The sequence below is a fragment of the Hemicordylus capensis genome, chromosome 2, assembly GCF_027244095.1.
Source record: "Hemicordylus capensis ecotype Gifberg chromosome 2, rHemCap1.1.pri, whole genome shotgun sequence".
In the NCBI taxonomy this organism is placed as follows: Eukaryota; Metazoa; Chordata; class Lepidosauria; order Squamata; family Cordylidae; genus Hemicordylus; species Hemicordylus capensis.
The window spans coordinates 379751513-379770714 of record NC_069658.1 but is presented as its reverse complement, the minus strand read 5'-3'; the positions used below and the strand labels follow the sequence as shown (position 1 = coordinate 379770714).

Genomic DNA, 19202 nt, shown 5'->3' with positions numbered 1-19202 from the left:
GGTTCTGAACCTGCTTGCACATGCCTAGCAGGTGATTGTGTTAGAAAGGGCTTCAAAGTAGGCTCTCTGTTGGGGTAGATAAACTGGCTGAGAATGATGCCAGCCTGCCATTTTATACAGCAGACTCAAGTCCTCCCACCCTACTGATCTACTTAGGGGAAAGCAACCCCTACCTGAAGTGTTTACTTGTAATTCTTCTGCAAATTGCCCTCCTGCTCAAAGCAGCAAGATTGAAGTAACTGTGGGTTTTGTTTATGAACCTCGCTTTCTATAGTGGCTACCATATCTAATTGCTTGTATCTGTTCTTCCTTCAGGATGAGGTTTTAGAGCCCTTCCTTGCCCCCCTGCTGACCTGCGCCTTAGATGCAGACAGGAATATTGCCAAGGAGTCTATTAAGACCCTCCAAAATATGTTCCGCCACTTGGACACGGAGGATTTTGCACCCCTGGGGATGACCCTCATCCCTCACCTCCTGCGGTACTTTAATGATGTAAGTCAACAAACTTAAAGCTGGTTAGGGTTAGGTTTTTAGGATTATGATTAGGTTAGGTTTAGGTTTAATCTTGAGGCTTATTGAGCCCCTGATGGGCTGCCATACATGGCTGGTGGGCTATAGTATCCTAGTGAATCACATGAGCCCTTTCCCCATCCTTTTATTTACTCGCTCTTTATGGAGAATTTACACAGCCATTAAAATCACTGCAGTCCAGTGTTTTCTGTGCTGTCCTATGCTTTTTTAGCTCCGATCTGTGGTGTCTTCTGCACAATGCAACTGCAGTACTATCCTGTCTGTTATGGACAGACAAAGCACTATGGAGCCGTTTCAGGACTCCTTGCCTTAAATTAAAAATGACTTGTAGACTCAGTCCATTTCATTGCTTCCTGCTGATCTTGGCAGAGGCATAGTAAAAATTAATCCCTCAGGTGCCCCTTGAATAGCCGCTTTTAATTACCCAGAAACCATTTCTGTTCCTGAAAGAGGAAGGTTTATGTACCTGTAGTCATCTCCTCTCATTTTTCTTCTTTGCATTCTTATAGTGAAATACAGGTGAACTTCGTCACATGTCCCAACAACTGTGACTTCACATATCCATGGTCAGGCAATGGAGACCTGACCTTGGTATATGTGGTTAAACAAAATGATAAAATCCGCATATCTGTGGTTGCTAGGTGGCTGGAAATGACCTCCAAGGTCATTTCCAGCCACCATTTAGAGGAAAGGAGCCACCTGTCTCATTTGTTAAATGAATGAATGAATGAATAAATAAATAAATAAATGCATGACCTTTTGTGGACAATTAGCTGAACTGGGGTTTGTGGGGGGCATTGCTGGACAGCTGGAGACTTGGAGAGCATGTTATGTTCTCTTTTTTGCTCCTATTACTGCCTTTAAAAAACCCAAACACCTTTTTTTGCATTTTTTGCCCTCCAGGAACCTAACCCCCCCAATTCCCATTCACTCGATGCCTCGTTATCCACAGTTTCATTATCTGTGGTTGTAGGAAAGAACAGAACCCCCACAGATAATGAGGTCCACTTATAGCACTAATATGCTGTTAAAAGAACAAGAAAAATATATTGCAAGAAAACCAGGAATTAAAGGCTCCTCCCAGTGCGAACAGAAATTGCCATGAAGGCAATTAAAAGGGTATTTATCACTAATTCCCCAGCTGAGATCAACAGGAAGCAATAAATGGGCTAAACCTGCAAATAGGAAGCTTTTAATTAACACTGGAAATTCCCTATGCTGACTTGAGTAGACGCTGTAGAAGGAACTTGGCCATGGGGAAGGGCATTTTTGGATAATATAGATATAAGTTGTGAGAAACCTCTTGTTTGTTTGCTTATTGTTTAATTTATACACCACCTTTCATTAAAATGATGCCAAGGCGGTTAACAGTATAATTAAAACAATACACAATTAAAAAGTACCAATATTATTATTAATATTTTTTAAAAGTACTACATCTCTGTTTAAAAGTTATGTTATGATTCTGTTTCTAGCCGGTTTGGGGAAAGCAACACTATAGGGCTCTAGTGTGGAAACAACCACAGATCTGGCTTGTGTCCTTGAACAATCAGAACTTTTTTATTTATTTAGTTGCCCCTACATAATGCCATGTTTTGCTTCTGTGCTAACATGAAAAAATGCTGTTTATTTAACTGAAAACTCGGACCGCCTGTAAAACTTGTGACTGGCTGGCATTCTTCTCTCTCCCTGCCCTCTCTCTCCCTCTCCCTCTCTCCCTCTCCCTCTGCAGAATGACAATGAACTGCGAAGTTCCTCCATTGGCCTTTTTGGGATGTTATTGAAGGGGATTAAAGATGGCACCAAACAAAGCCTGAAGGAGGAAGTTTTAAAAGCGTTGGTTCCCCTCTTAATTCAGCTGATGGACCCTTGGAGCAAAGATGTGAGTTGACATTCTAAGGGCTGGTCTCCATGTCTTCTGATATGCTTGGTGATCTCGTTCCCTCACCCAAACTAGTTTACATTCAAATTTGTTTCTTTCATGGCCATTTGCAGCCACAACAATCACCAACATTTTGGTCTTCCAACACCATGCTGCAGCTCAATCTCAGAAGATTTGGAGAGTCATCTGTTTGCCTAGGCAACATAGAGATGTCTGCTTGTCACCTTGTCCTGTGCTGTATAGTACAGCAGCAGCAGTAAGCAAAGCATCTCCCTGCTGCCCTCACAACAATGCAACTCTTCCAATCTTCCAGCCAAATGGCAATTATCATTGGTTGCTGTGAACAGTCACAGATTGGAAGGTAAATTAAATTTCAGGGATTTGCACACTACACAAGCGCTCAATTTCATCTCTGTTTTTTCTGCTGGGTAATTCTTCAACTCAGCTCTATTCAGGGCACAGAGAGCAGTCATGAAGGAGCTTCCAGATCAGGTAGTATGTACAATGGCCCTGGATGGGCAGGCTTTGATCACACTTGGAGAAGCTATTCACACGTGCACTGAAAATCGGGCTAAGGAAGCCCAGCCCGGTTTTCAGTGTGTGTATGTACCTCTGGGAGCTGCGTGGCTCCCACTGGCATCATGGTGGCAAGCCCGCTTAGAGAGCCCACCGCTTAACCTGGGTTTTGGGTGTGAGGGAGCTTAAGAAGTGGGCTAAATGCTCATGTGTCAGTGCTACACAGCTTTGGGTGGCACCTACACACAAAGGGTCCCCATAATGCACTGCGCACTCAGACGGTGCATTATGGCTGCTCCGGGGGCCTCTCAGCCCCGAGACCTCCCTCCTACCAGCGGAAACTGGAAATTTTCTGGGTGGCCGATGCAGCCACCCAGCAATATGGATGGGATCGTCTGTGGAGGAAATAAGCTCTTCACAGCTTCCTCGCCCTGTCCGAGCCCATTCTCCACTTGTGAGAATGGGCTCAGTTTCTGTGTAATCACCATTTGTTCAGATTAAGAAGAAGCTTTTTTCTAGATCAATATATCAAGTGTCTTCTTGATTAATTTTCACTGCAGATACCGGTGTATACTGTGGTTTGGATGGGAACTTTTTTCCAGATCAGCCTGGTTAAAGATCCTGTAGTTTCCCTTTTCCCTGTGGTCTGGATCTCTTGCTGGAGTCATCTTGATGTATTTGCACTGCAGATATACTGTGGTTTGGATTGCAGGGGTTGATATGAGAACAGCTGGGAGATGGTCCTGTTTGGGAGAAAGTTGTCTTGATCTAGGGGAAGGGCCATAGCTCACTAGCAGAGCATCTTCTTTGTATACAGAAGATCTCGGGTTCAATCCCTGGTGTCTCTAGTTTGAAAAGGAAAGACCTCTGTCTCACCCTGGAAAGCTTCTGCCCATCAGAGGAGACAAAGCTGGGCTAGATACTTATGAAATGGATTGCCATAAAATTTAGGATCAACAAAAGGAAGAACTTTTTCACACAACACATAATTAACCTATGGAATTCTCTGCCATGGGATGTGGTGGCAGCCACCAGCTTGGATGTCTTTAAGAGGGGCTTAGACAAATTCATGGAGGACAGGTCTATCAATGGCTACTTGTCAGAGGCCACCTCCAGCCTCAGAGGCAAGATGCCTCTGAATACCAGTTGCAGGGGGAGCAACAGCAGGAGAGAGGGCCTGCCCTCAACTCTTGCTTATGGACTTCTTCCCAGAGGCAACTGGTGGGCCACTGTGGGAAATGGAATAGTGGACTGGATGGGCCTTTGGCCCGATCCAGCAGGGCTATCCTTATCAAAGGGCTTTCAAACCTGCATCCCAAATGATGCTGGACCTTAGCTCCTATCACCCCCAGCCACAATGGCAATGAGAACCCCTGCTTTAATTTTTTCCCCATCCCCACAATGTGACTACCATTTTTTCCAAGAAGGGTCCTAAATAATGCTACAATTCCCATGCTCCCCAGATTTGGCTGAGCTTTTGAAAGTTCAGAATTTCAGCCCAGTCTGAGTTTATTGATTCTCACTCTTAAGATGAAGGAGAGGAGAGCTGGTCTTGTGGTAGCAAGCATGACTTGTTCCCTTAGCTAAGCAGGATCCACCCTGGTTACACATGAATGGGAGACTTGATGTGTGAGCACTGTCAGATATTCCCCTTAGGGGATGGAGCCGCTCTGGGAAGAGCATCTAGGTTCCAAGTTCCCTCCCTGGCTTCTCCAAGATAGGGCTGAGTGAGATTCCTGCCTGAAATCTTGGAGAAGCCGCTGCCAGTCTGTGTAGACAATACTGAGCTAGATGGACCTATTGTCTGACTCAGTATATGGCAGCTTCCTATGTTCCTATAAGATATTGTTTCTTCATTGTAGGGATTTGCACAAATGGCAATGGGGTGGGGAGAGTTTCCTTAAGAAGCAGGTAAGGAGGTCCTTTCCTGCTCTGCTGCCACCCCATCGCTTTCCTGGGCATGGCACTTGCTCTAGTAAAGGCTGTGGTGCTGTGGTCAGCAACAACATGCTGACCACACAAATGGCCACCAAGCATGTGTGGTGGCCATCTGCATGCTGACACCATGTGTGCAAGGTGCAGGGAACAGCTCTGCAGCCTCACGCGGCCTTTGCTAGAGTAAGCAACATGCCTGGAAAAGCAGCAGGGTGGCAGCGAAGCAGAAAAGGACCTCCTCCCCTGCTTCTTTAGAGAACTGTTCTCCGCCCCGCCAAAACAGTTTGGCTGCAGGCACCTGAGCCGGTTCAGCGCTTCCTAAAGGAGGTGCTGAACCGGCTCGTGTATATCTCTAGTTCATTGATCCTGCTTGCTCCTTGCTTTATGGTCTTGTTTTCACTTTGTAAGCTATTGAGTGTATTGTTTCAGTAGAAGTAGAAAAGTAGCCATAAATAAATGGCTGCTTGCCATTGGGTCTGCCTCTCACTATCCACTGATATCTGCTTCCAAGTCCGACTGGCTTTCCATTGTGAAAACATGCCCTTTATGCCCAACCACCTTCCTTGGGCCCACGTGCCAGACATCTCTTGGCCAGTACTCCTCCAACAGTCTCTCCCTCGACTGAGTGCTGAAACTTCCTTACATCACACATCCTAAAAATCACACCTGGAGTTGCCCCTTTTGTCTCTTCTGAGCTGTTCTTAGAAGCCGCCTCATAGCCTGGTTAACCTCCGTGTCTCTAATTTCTTTATCCAGGCCTCTCGGGATGCATTGCTCACCTGTATCAGATACATGAACTGGGGAGATGTGCCCAAAGAGGCCGCAGAGATCGATCCCAGTGTCAGCCACTTCTATACATATGGAAACATCTGCAAGTACCTTGTGAGTAAGACCATGGTTGACAATATGGTGCTGGTTCAGGCCAGATGGGAACATGGTAGCCCCTCAATGTGGCAAATGTCCCAGGAGAGATTGCATGTGGAAAAAGGTCCGCATGTGGAGAAAGGTCCCAAACAGGCTGCGTCGGGCGCATGCACTCATTTGGGAGGGAGGAGGGAAGCTGGAAGGAGCCTTCCCTCACTGCTCCTCTGCCCAGCTGCAGGCAGTGGATGCTGCTTTAAGGTAAATGGGGGAACTTCCTCCCCCACCACAACCCTCCCTGCTGGAGCTGCTGCTGCCTGCTGCCCCATTCTGCTGCACAGGCAGCGGTGTTTTAATGTAAAAGTGGGGACTTTTCCCTCATCCCCCACTCGCAGCAGCAACCGCTATGTGACCAGTCTAAGTAATGTGGGTGGTAGCCACCTCACTCTGTCTAACATGACTGCAGAGGGACTCGGAGGCCCTGTACACACTCTCTTGTGGGCAATGCAGAGATTCTTAGCTGCCTCTCTCTACTGTGCCCCTGCTATCTCCCAAAACCCTTTGTGGCTAAGGATGATGGGAGTTATAGTCCAACTACATCTGGGGGCCCAAGGTTAAGTAACCCTGCCCCAGATTATGGAACTGTCTGCCTGGGGATGTCCGTTCTCTCCTTGTGCTTCTGGTCTTCTGCTGACAGTTGAAGACAGTCACTGTCATCCTGACTAAATTTCCTAGAGGAAGTCCTATTGAAAGTTAGTAGTATTTTAGAGTAATTCCTGAGTAGTACTACTGAGTAATTTAGGGTGTCAGCCAGTGCTTTTTACCTGGGCCTTTGGAGAGTAGGGCTGGTTGTAACTGGAGAATTTATCTTACACATTTAGATGCTACTGATGGAGCATTTTGTTTTTATTTTGCATTGTCTTCTATTTATTTTTCTTGCTTTTATAGAATTGTACATTTTAGGTTGCACACTACATTGAGAATAATGGTGAACGGTGATCTGTACATTTAAAAATAGTAAACTAAAAGTAAACAAACACAGAGCTCCCATGTCACATCAAGTCTGGCTTTCAGAAACCTGTTGAAATGGAGAGATACATTGCAGATAGGCGGGCGAGTATGAGAAATAGGTCTTTTTGGGTAGCGATGCAGAAATCACTGATGGCCTCTCTGGGGAGATTCATCAGGTTTCTTCTCTTCCCATGTTCAGGCTGGTGCTAAAAGCCACTTAAGCAGGCCATTGACATTTAATGCTTTAATATTATTATTATTATCAAGAATATTTGTGTAAACCAGTTTTCAAGAAAAAAAGTTCTCAAAGTGGTTTATATAGCAAAAGGAGTGAGATGAAGGTTCCCATCCAAAGGTGCTTGTAATCTAAACACACACCACCAACAGCTGCTGCTGAGAGGGAGGCTATGCTGGGCTGAACAGGGGTAGTTGTTCTTTCCCTGCCCCTGAGAGCCACCCACCGCTTTAAAAGCGACCTCCTTGTACACTTAGCAAAGATAACTGGCTTGCTGCTTTTGAGAATCCACCCCTCCCGTTACAGCTACATTGTATAGGGTTTTTTAAAAATAGTTGTGGATGTTTTGAATTATATTTTTACTTCTTTAAATGTGTCCTTATTGATGTTGGTTTTGTGTAGTTTTAGAGCATTGTAAGTTACTTTGGAGAGCAATTGTTTTTAGAACAGTGGGATGCAGATTCATACAGAATGAGTAACAGAACAAACCTATGCCTGTTTATATCCTACATTCAGTGGGGCCTACCCTCTGTAGGCATGTTTAGGATTGTAGCCAAAACTCTGCTTTGGTTTCTGAGCTGCCAGTAAACATAACCTAGATGTTTTTCCAAATGTTGAACAACTGTGAGGGCTAGGAATGAACAGAAGAGGTGGATTTAATTAGTCAAAGGTAAGCCCTGCACTTTGATTGCTTCCCTGTTTTCTCTAGATGCATAAAAACAGACAGATGTTGCCAGAAATGGCAGCCCAGATAGTTGGATATCTGAAGAGCAGGTTCACTTCCCACCGACAGGCAGCAGCCATCTTGATAGGTAATAAAAAACACTGCTCTTGGTAATGGGGGGTTGGGACGTGAGCCTGCAGTTGACTCTTTCACTGGAACCTGGGAGGATGTGGGGCAGGATTTCAGCCCAACATGTTACTCTCCATCTCTGGCCAAAGAAGGGATGTGAAGACAGGTCAGCCCTGCCTGATCACTCTCGGTTGCTAATTTCAGCAGTCTAGAGAATCTTCCTTAACTTCTGGCTACAGATTGTCATCCTCTGCTCTCAGTAACCTCACTCGGATTTAATTGGCAATCTTGTGAAGATATCAGAGGATTGCAAGGCTATTTAGAGGGAAGTGGTTATGTCATATTTCATGCACCTTTTTAGCTGGGCAAAGTATTGCATTTCAGGCAATGAGAATTTTCTGTGGATCTATCTAGGCTGCAACGCAGAGTACATGAAGACTGATTTTTCCACAAAAGAAATTGAAGACATTTATATAGGTGAGTGTGTTAGCAGCTTTGGGTTCTGAAAAAAACACTTGGAAACATAATTCATAACTGTAAGAAACTTTACTTGAAAATAAGAAAAGTCTTAGCTGTGTTACATGTCTGTTTTGGATGGAAAGAGAAGTCTATGAAGCTATTCAGAGGAGCAGAAAATAGGTTACCCCCTGAAAGCAGATAGAACCCTATTTTTACCAGACGGGCACATGCTGCAAACCCGCAAACCCAGCAGGGAGTGTGAGTGACACACGATTAACTTTTTAAGGTTCTCTCCAGCCCCAGGTAGCATTGTTGGTCCTCCAGCCCCGCCCATGACAAGAGTAGTTCCCTGAATGGACGGGGCAAGCACGTGACCCAAGGAGACCACTCAGAGGGCTCCAAGCTGCAGTCCCGCTTTGCTGCTCCCTGATTGGTAGCCTCAGTTAACCCTTTCCTGGCAACTGCAGCACTGTCAAAGGCATTGAATTCCGTCCCCATGCCCAAAACACCCTGCTCACAACAAGGCAGGAGAGAGAAGAGAGTCGCTGCAGCTGCCCCTGCCAGCAGAGGAAAAGCCAACATGAACACACACAAACCCCAACACATACCCCAGATCCAGGAGGGACACAGCAGATGCCCCCTGGAGCAGTTACCAGATGCCAGTGAGAGCAGCTGCCAGATGCCCCACAACTAGCCCAGGCACTAAGCTGGTGGCAAGGGCGATGAGATGTATCTCCTACCACCCCTGTCCAGTTGCCCCCCTGATCACAGTGGAAGGGTAGACAAGCAGGCAATGGGGAGTGTGCACCTGCCCTCCTTGCCACATGTGCCACCACCCCCTTCACTCTTGCTGTGACAGCCCCCATTGCCCCATCCCACCATACAACAGCATGGTTTGGGAAGGCAGAAAGGGGAACCTGCCCCGCCCCCTCACCTTCCCCGCAGCTGTGGCCTCTGTGGCCCCCCCATCCCACTGTATAGTGTGTGTAGACGTTAAGAACCCCCCTTGCCCCCCCTTCCACCATAGCCAAGTGGCGACTCTGTCTCCCCATCAATCTGCCACTGCCACTCCCTGGCAGCCTCCCAAATAACAGGTAAGTCAGTCTGCAACCCATTTCGATCCTCTGCGCATGCACAGAGGCCACTCACGTTACCAGGAGACTGGGTGTAGGAGCTGCTCTGCCCGCCGCTGAGCCCCCTGCAGCCACCGCAAGCCCCCCGCTGCCGCTGCCATTGCCACCATGAGGCCGAAACACTTTGCAAGTATCCCAGTCACCATGTGTGCACCGCTCCCCCCACTGCTGGGGCAGTGGCGGGCAGAGCGGGAGCGGCTGCTGGGCTGACCATCCACCTCCGTGACCCTTGCGTGGACAGTCTGTCAATCCAGCGGTCACAGTCACTCCTGTTCCACCCCCCGCCACCACGGGAGATGGCTCCAGACCCCCCCCCGCCCCGCCATCCCTCTTGATGTGCAGGACTCATGTCACACCAGAGCAGGCACACACACTCTACACATGCAAGCACATACATATTGGGGTTGCCAACATTTCATTGCCAGAATGAGAGACACATGTTTGGGGCTGGGGCCTTGGGGAGAGGGCTGAGAGGGGGCAAGAGAGCGAACAAGTGGGTGGGGAGGGGCGCACAAGCATGCAAGTGGCGGGGAGGGGGCGAATGAGCGGACGGGCAAATGAGTGAGCAGGCAAGTGAGCAAGCAGTTCTTCCACACTCGCATCACCCTATCAGTGGTGCTCCTTGCCACCCATCCTTCTGCACTCCACCCATCTATGGGTGGGGATTCTCTTTCTTCCCAAGGATCTTGCACTGAGACTGCACCGCCTCCCTTGAGAAGAAGCAGCCTTATCTCTCCACAAAGCTCACCCTGTCATGACATCCTGCAACACCTTGCGGTCATGCCTATCCCCCTACCAAAGGACCCAAGGTTTCACTTTCCATACACCTCATCTCCTCTCTCCTATCAGGCACAGGTGCCCATAGGGCAGGCTAACACAAATAAGGGGGGAGGCCTATGTTCCAAGAAGCTGGACCCAGCATCTTTCCCCAAAGGAGAAATTCATATGGATTACAGTGTTTCAGAGTGTGTGCAGATAGCAGTGCCTGAAGCCAAACATCTGCATGGCTGCTGCCTTGAGCTCCTGCGCCTTTTGTGTCTAAATGTCACCCACAGGCAAGGAACACTCTTTGCTGTGTGCACTGGCCCTGCTACCTCTGGGAGGGGAGCACTGGTGGGTCCCCGCTAATCGAAGCCATTCTCCCCATGGCAGCTGCTCTCTCCTTTGATGCTGCCACCCTGCTGCAGGCTTCTTCTTACCATATAGTAGACAAGCATGCACTCCCCCCCCCCCTGCCCACAGGCACCAGGACAGGAAGGGGAGAGTAGCAACCCCATCACCTGTGCAGTTTAGGAACCGGCGGAGCCCAGAGCGGTGTACTACACACTCAAGTTCCTCCTCACAACCACCCTGTGAAGTAGGTCAGGCTGAGAAAGAAGTGACTGGCCCAGAGTCACTTGAACTCAGGTCTCCCCAGTCCTAGTCCAGCACCCTAACCACTACACCACGCTGCAGGCAAAAGCAGCTGCAGGCAAGGGCAGGGACACTCCTGCTCTTGTCCAGTGACTTGCAGGGGACAGGGAGGAGCACAAAAATCCCCATTCAGCCATGATACTTGCTGGGTGACTCTGGGCCAGTCACTTCTTTCTCAGCCTGACCTACTTCACAGGGTTGTTGTGAGGAGGAACTTGAGTATGTAGTACACCGCTTCGGGCTCCTTGGAGGAAGAGTGGGATATTCTATATTATTAATTATTCTAGACGGGCCATGTGCCCTGCAGGGCGGCTGGAAAGCAGTTTGATAGTTGGATCGGGGGCACTGTGAAGCAGCAGGGAGCTCGGAGGCTGGGGCAGCTTCGGGAGCTGGACAGTTGGCTCTGAGGGCTGCGGGCGGCAGATGGTTGGCTGAGCTGTGCAGTGAAGCGGTAGGGAGCAGGGAACTCTGAGGCTGTCAGGCGAGCAGGTGACAGTCCCTGGCAGTGGCAGGGGGAAGCAAGGACTGCGAGACAGAGATAGAAAGATGGAGGACAGAGAGCACGAGCACAAGACTTGTGCCGGGGGGGGGAGACTTGCGGGGGTGGCAAAAGTGAGTGAGAGCATTGTGGGAGTGGCGAGAGACTTGCAGGGGGCGAGCGGGGGTGGTGAGAGTGAGCGAGAGCGTTGGGGTGTGTGTGCAGTGCCATAGGCTCAGTGCAAGACCACACAGATGCTCTGTGCAGGGTCAGCTAGTAAAATGTAAAATGAATGAATAGTATGACATGTCTTTTCAACTATTCCCCTTTCGGGATAGGGCTGCTATAGGAAGAAGGATTTGAGCTCCCTGCCTGGCATCTCCCTGCCTGGCATCTGGTTGGGCTGAGCGGGAATCCTGCCTGATAGCCTCGGCACAGTACTAAGCTGGATGGACTAATGGTCTGACTCAGTGGAAGGCAGCTTCCTATGTTCATATTTTCCCTTGGGCTCATTTGCAAGGTGCCTGCCACTTTAAGGAAGCTCAGTGCTGTTTCCTGGACAGGCTTTCCCCAAGCAAACTTCTGCTGTGCTTTTCAGCCCACTCTGTTATCCAGGCTCTATTCAGGGGAGGGAGCCTCAAGCAGCGTCCCATAGCGTTCCGTGACTCCACACGGGCACTGGGAGGGGGTAGGCAACCTTCCCTGCTTGCTGAACCTGGTTTTAGAGGAGGGGCTGGGAACTGGGTGACCCTCTTTTGACAGAGCCCTGTTTGAGAGTTTGCTGAGGTTCCACACGGTAGTGCTAACCCCGCCTTCAGACCTTAAGCCCTGTTTTTGCTGGTCGTGAGAATAGCTTCTTTGTCTGTGTCTCTGTGCCTAGCTGGCCCCAAAGCAGATATGCAGGGGATCCATTTACACATGAACAACCTGCCCCCACCTTCTTTTCACCTCTAGAGGTAAAATTAACCCTTTACTTTCTAGCTAGGAATATCCCACCACCACGGAAACTTCCAATAGAGTAGTCAGTTAGGAGTTGTTGAGTGTACACTGTAATCCTTCACAATATAGCACAAGACATATAGGAATCCGCCTGGGAGCTTGATTCCCCTTCTGAGGCCTTTCTCTGGCTTGCTCTGTTTGAAGTGCAGTGGCTAAGTACCTGAGACAGGAAGGCTCTCCAAATGAACAGTATGGAGAGCTGTGAGGGGGAGAGCTGGATTGGCCTCCCACATGAATACCGGCTTCATCATGGAGCCAGTTGGGGCGGCAGGGATCAGGGGCCTCCCAGCCCCTGGAAGTACCAGAATGCCCTGTGCTAGTGCGTGGGGCATTCTGGGGAGCCCCTGAAACACCGGGAGGCTTGTTGTAGCCTCCCCATCGGAGGGGGGGGTCTACTTGTGAGTCACCATGGCACATGAGCCAATAAATGGGGTTAGCGGAGCGAGCACTTTGCTAAACTCATTTAAGAGGAGAGGCATTTAGGGAGGCTTGCTGCCGGGAGCCACACAGCTCTCGTTGCACCACACAACCAGGTGACACCAGGCTTGGCTCCCTTAGCCCGGTTTCACCTGGTCATAAGAATAGCCTCAGGATCTTTTTACTCATGGCACCCCAGATTAAGAACAGACTCCCTGCTCCCAAGGAAAGTCTGATCCCTTCACTGCTTGCTTTTAGGCAGGCAGTAAAGACTGGTTTGTTTCAGCAGGCTGCTTCAAAATGTGGTTTTAAAGAACATGGTGTGTGTGTGTGTGTGTGTGTGTGTGTGTGTGTGTGTGTGTGTTCACTTATTTATTTACCTTTGTGTCAAATTTAGAAGACACTGTTCAGCACAAGGTCTGGGACAGCATACAAATTAAAACAATGAAAAATTAAAATAAATGCTGTGGTTGACATCCTAACTAACACTGTGCATGTGCAGCTGAAATAGGCTGTTGGCACCTCCACTTCTAAAGCGTCCGGAGCCATTTTTGGAAGGGCGGTATAGAAATTGAATAAATTAATAATAAAGCATAATCATAATCATAATAAAGCACAAATGCTCTCCATGCAGCATGGATGTAGGTCACTGAGGATTGCACAACCCACAGTGACCCACTTGCAGGTCTCACCGAGTGCTTAAAGGGGAGGGGGGATTGGCAAAAGTCACACACCACATCCCCCCTGCACGAGCATCTGCACTTGCTGAGGTGCTAGCACTTTACGTCTATTTTTAAATTTTATTTTACATTTATATCCCTCTTTTTCCTCCAAGGATGCCTTTTTAAACAAAATAGCTGACACTCCTCTGGGGACAGAGGAGACTTAACCTTTTCACCCTACCATGGTCCTGATTTGGATCACACCCTGCCCCAGCTGCTATTTAGGAAACAAAAACCAGACATGCAAGAGGCAATGGCCTTACTTATTTATCTGCATCATTGAATGAATGTGTTACATGGGAAGCTGCCATATACTGAGTCAGACCATTGGTCTATCTAGCTCAGTATTGTCTACACAGACTGGCAGCGGCTTCTCCAAAGTTGCAGGCAGGAATCTCTCTCAGCCCTATCTTAGAGATGCCAGAGGGAACTTGAAACCTTCCCAGAGCAGCTCCATCCCCTGAGGGGAATATCCCCTGAGGAGACAAGTCATGCTTGCTACCGCAAGACCAGCTCTCCTCTCCTATACAGCAATGGCTAGCCTATCATTTTGGCCATAAAGGAGCCCAGGACAATTTAACTCTCTAAACTCTCTCTAAAGGAGCAAAACAGTGAATTGAGAGCCAGCTCCTCAGTAGCCTCTGAACCACATGGGCTTGAAAAGGCTTGCTTCAGAAGGTGTCTTAAGGCTGAAGGAGATGTGACATGTGGAGTTCCATGACTCTCTGGAATTCTTGGTGTCTGTTCAGAAGAACATCTGGTCTTTCCAAGTCCTTGCTCAGTGGCAAAGTATCTGCTTTACATAGCTAACATTCCAGGCTGAATAAGGGCTAGGGATGTGTACAAATCAATTTTTTTTATTTGTACCTGAATCGAATCACCCCTAATTTGATTTGGGTTCAAATCTGGCCCCTTCAAATCACCCCAGATTGGATTTGAAACCCAATTTTCTTAATCTGAATCAATTTGGGGCAAAACAGAAGCAGTCCAGGGGCAAAATAGTGGGGTGAGTGGTAGTGCCCAATGGGTGGAAGCTACCACCCAGATTCAAAGAAATCGGTGAAAGGGGTGATTTTTAAAGAATTTCTGAAGTTTGTGCATATGTAAGCTTTCCCCCCCATAGAGAATAATGGGGAATTTTACCAGCCCCATATCTCCACTTGGAGGGCACCAGAGTGGCCCAGAACCAGTGGTGGTGTAGTGTGTATAGGGTGCCACCCACCCACAAGCCCATGGGGCACTGCGTTTTGTTGTTTCTGAGGTGTTCTTCTGAGAGTAGATTATCTGGTAGGAATGGGAATGGATCAGTGACAAATATCGAATCCACTCTCATTCCTACCAGAGAATCTACTCTCAGAAGAACATCTCAGAAACAACAAAACCCAGTGTGCCATGGGTTTGTCATTTTGGAGGTGGTTGGCACCCTATGTGCACTACACCACATCCTGCTCTGGGCCACCCTGGTGCCCCCTCCCAGTGGAGTTATGATGCTGCTGAAATTCCCCATTAGTCCCTATAGGGGAAAAGCTTAAACTTTGCAAACTTCAGAAATTCTTTAAAAATCACCCCTTTCACCAATTTCTTTGAAATCTGGGTGGTAGATTCCTTGCACCCATTGGGGGACTACCACCCACCACAATGCACTCTGGGCCACCCTGGTGCCCCCCCTGGGAGTTATAACTAAGGCTACTGAAATCCCCATTATTCCCTATGAGAAAAAACTTAAAGATGCATAAAATTCAAAAATCATTTAAAAATCACCCCTTTGCCCAATTTCTTTGAAATTTGGGTGGTAGCTTCCTTGCACCCATTAGGCACTACCACCCACCAGCACCCACGCTGGACCACCCTGGTGCCCCCCCTGGGAGTTATAACTAAGGCTGCTGAAATCCCCATTATGGGAAAAAGCTTAAAGATGTGCCAACTTCAAAAATTCTTTTAAAGTCACCCCTTTGCCCAATTTCTTTGAAATTTGGGTGGTAGCTTTCACCCATTGGGCACTACCACCAAACCCACTTTGACCACAAAATGGAGGTCTGAATCTCCAAATTTTTAGGGTCCGAATCTGAGGTGATTTGTTTTGTACCCAAATCTGGGCAATTGAGGACAGGGGTGATTTGTTTTCATTACAAATCACCCAAATCAGCCAGATTCAGGTATAAATCATTTTGTACCCGAATAGTTTTATGCATCCCTAATCATGATGACAAATAACATACATTGCTTAATATTCTTGGTGCCATCTGCTGGCTATCTGTGGTAATCCATGACTAATTTTCTAAACCTCTTCCGGGCTTGGGAGTCTAATGGTTCTGACTATTTTAGGCAGCTCCTCCTGTCCTTGGAACGAGAACAGACTATACTAGGCGCCCTCACTCAGCCCAAGGCACATTGCTGCCATCCTGAAAACCAGTTCTCTCTTACCATTTCAGCTCTCCGAGAGCTCCAGGCAGACCGTGAACCTTCTGTGGCCAAGACTGCCGTTGCGGCCGCAGAGGAATTCCTGAGACACTGCGGGCATCGGGTCCATCCTAATATCATCTCCAAAGCATCCGTCCGGAGAAGCAGTGTGGGGAGTGATACCAGGAAGTGAAAGGGCCTTGGAGAAGGCTGGAAGAAAGAATGCTTATTGCGGAGAGCCACAGGGAGAAGGGCTGGGTTAAGACATGTGGAGATCCTAAGCTATGTGAAGCTTAAGGCCCCATAGAATTAAAAAATACATTTTAACAAAAAGGATATAAAAATAATGATTCCTCCCATATATATTTGGCAAAGATGCAATGAAAAACTAATAATCTAACAAAAACAGTTATCTTGCAATGAGCCTATTTGCATTAGAAATTCCTTTAACTGAAAATACATTATGATTTCTTTAAAAATTTCAGGAATGCTAATGTACAAAAACACAACAGTGGTTACACAGTTCAGCATTACTAAACCGGTGTGGGGGGAGGGGGGGGAATGACCTGCACTATGCTTTGCATTTCACATAAAATATTTTATTTTGTGATTTTTGGAAAGCAAAGTCATTTATGATGTCATCAAATGAGAGGTTACAAAGTTTATCACTTTCTATGCACATAGTGCTTAGTGCAGAATGCTTTTCTTGTAGCATTGTTGTCTGCAGTTCATTCTGGATCCTTTTCAGCTGTGAAAATGACCTTTCTCCTGAGCAGGTTGTATTAGACTCAAAATCAGCCACAATATTGCTCCTACATTTGGAAACGTCAACTGAATTGTATCTTTGATGATGACTTGATACAGATCCTGATGGCACAAATGTCCTTTATTTGGATAATTTTGCTTGATATAACCATGGAAGTGCTTTATTTCCTCAACAAGGTTAACATTAACATAATCAGGATATACTTTCATCAGAAATTTTACACCTTTTGTAGCAGATTTAACCCAGCCTTTGTCCCAAAGCAAGCCCATGCTAGGGGAAGAAGAATGCTGAGTCATCCTCTCTCTTGCTTTCACCCACAAAGGCTTTTCTTTTAAACTTAAACCATTCCTTTAGTAGCTCAATCACTGCCACCACACCCACTTTTTAACAGAGTTTAATCCCACCATGGTTTGGGCAAAATTCCAGGGAACTCTCCTTCTCTTTACTATTGGAGAAGTACACAAAAACCTCCACATGCAAGCCTACATGCGACGAGAAAACCTGGTAGGGTTGCTGAGCAATTAAAATTGAGACATGTTTGCACCTGAATAAAACCCCCCTTTCCTAAGTTAAAAATCTACTCCGAGGCAGGTAAAATACAAAGAACAAAAAGAGAAAAACTTTATTCAAAATACTACAGCCTGCTTCCATCTGAGGCTTTCTCAGCTTTTAGTTACAGGTAAAAGAAACATTCAGTAGTTGCAAGAATACTTCAAAAAGCACCCCAGCTGCAAAGAACAGGGATAGAGGAACCTTTAAAATCCCCTTTAGGTTACAGAGACTTTTGCAGTGGCCTGGATGGACTTGGGCACAGGTTTAGCATTTCTTACATTACAGGTAAACAAACTTAGAACAATTGTAAGGATTTGCAAAGCACACCAAAATAAAGTAATCTAATGCAACCTAACTAACCAACTGTTTCCTGGCTAAACCCTTCAGAAGCCAAAAATCCTGGTCCCCCCCATAAACTCACCCCAAACTCCAGGAGAGAATTCAAGCTTCCTGCAATCCTGTCTCTCAAGGATCTGCAGATGTCCTTCCATAAGAGAATTCAATTCTCCAGGCTAGCTGTTAATGAAGAGACAGCAAAACTCCCTTGTTGCTCACTAAGCCTTCCATCCATCCTCTCTTATCTCCTGCGTAGCTGCTTCTGAGACAAAGAAACCCTTCTCTTCCTCTCTCATGGCCCTCAAGGTCCCACCCACTGTGTGCTGAGTGGCTGATCCCTAGCCTGTCAGTCAGGACAGGGCATACTTCTGGTTCACTCTTTAGAGGAAAGGAAAGGCTGTTATTGGCTGATCGTTACACTTTCACACAGCTGGTTTTCTGTGACAGCTAATCAACCAAAAAAGGGGGGGGGGATGTGCAACATTGTTATATATAGTTGATTTCAAGTGCATCCATCATAGAAAGAAAGGAATTCACTCAAAAGTTGTCTCTTGAAAAGTCGTCTCATCAGCATCAGGTGCATCACTATCATTGACGGGGTTTCCCCCCTTATTCTTTTCCTTTTATTCAAATGCTTGTAGTCTACATCAAGCAGCTTTTATTTTGCTTTCAGTTCAAATACATCAAAGCTTTCTCAAGTTTCTTTCAAGAAGTGAGAAAGTGATGTGTAAAGATTTGCACATATATTGAGGGCTATCTGTGGGTACGGTAGGGCCTTGTTGGTTTTGTGGAACTGATCTAACAAACAATTCCAATTTTCTAGCATGAACACAAACTCTAATTCCTCCATTCTTTCCTAAAGAATGCCAGCTTCTCTTCTTGTATCACCTTTTTTGCTGTCACTAGTATGGACATGAGTAAGAGCATCAATAATTGAATCATAATTCTGAGCTATGGCTGAAGTAGCTTTTGCATGTGCTTCCCACCTAGTATCGGAGAGATATTGTGGTACAGTGAAAAATCTGGTCCCAAAAAAGAGTTTAGTACTTCCCAGCATTTGGGGGAGGCAGAGAAAAATGTATATACTTGTTGTGCAACAGCAAAAAACTTTATTGCATCTAGGCAGCAGTCAACTGCAGCATGGCCAACAAGATTTAGTGAATGTCCAGGACATGGAACATATATAGCATACTTCCCCCACCCCACCCCACCCCACCCCAGAAGTCTTTGCTGCATGCCTTTATACCTTCCTGCCATGTTAGCTTCATCATCCTATGACTGCAACTTAATGAAGTCAACTCTGCAATCTTTGCATAGATAACCGAGCACCATATTGGCCATACTTTCACTACTATGATTTTCTAATTTGAGGAAAGTTAGAAAGCGGTCAATGGGGAAAACATTTTCAGGAGATACATATCTTACAATAACAGTTAATTGATCAACATGTGAAAGATCTTCTGTAAACAAACTGAAGTATCCTGCTTTTCGCAAGTCCTCCATAATTGATTCTCTTTTATTCTTACTTTTTTAGCCATAACCTTGGAGGAGTTCTTCACATACTGTTCTAGACAAGCATGTGGCTTTCCACATCTATTGCTTCCATAATGTTTTTGTTGGAAATTCTCTGTGGTGAGAGAATCCCTTTCTCATTATAGCAGAGTGCACAGAGGCACAACACAGCGGAAATTTAGTAAGGCATGCGTATGTGCTGAGAGTAAAGTAACTTGGAGCCAATTCATAGTTTCAAATCAATATAAAAG

General features: G+C 46.8%; 1 protein-coding gene across 1 annotated transcript in view; it reads left to right on the top strand.

Moving 5' to 3' along the window:
- The window catches only part of LOC128345393 (maestro heat-like repeat family member 5), a 50472-nt gene extending 34449 nt beyond the window's left edge, over positions 1–16023 (top strand). The window contains exons 15-20 of the mRNA XM_053297256.1: positions 316–492; positions 2264–2413; positions 5621–5746; positions 7681–7783; positions 8179–8241; positions 15818–16023. Coding sequence (XP_053153231.1) covers positions 316–492; positions 2264–2413; positions 5621–5746; positions 7681–7783; positions 8179–8241; positions 15818–15978 — 780 coding nt within the window. The 3' untranslated portion in view covers positions 15979–16023. The remainder of the gene's footprint in view (positions 1–315; positions 493–2263; positions 2414–5620; positions 5747–7680; positions 7784–8178; positions 8242–15817) is intronic.
- Positions 16024–19202: the final 3179 nt, after the last annotated feature.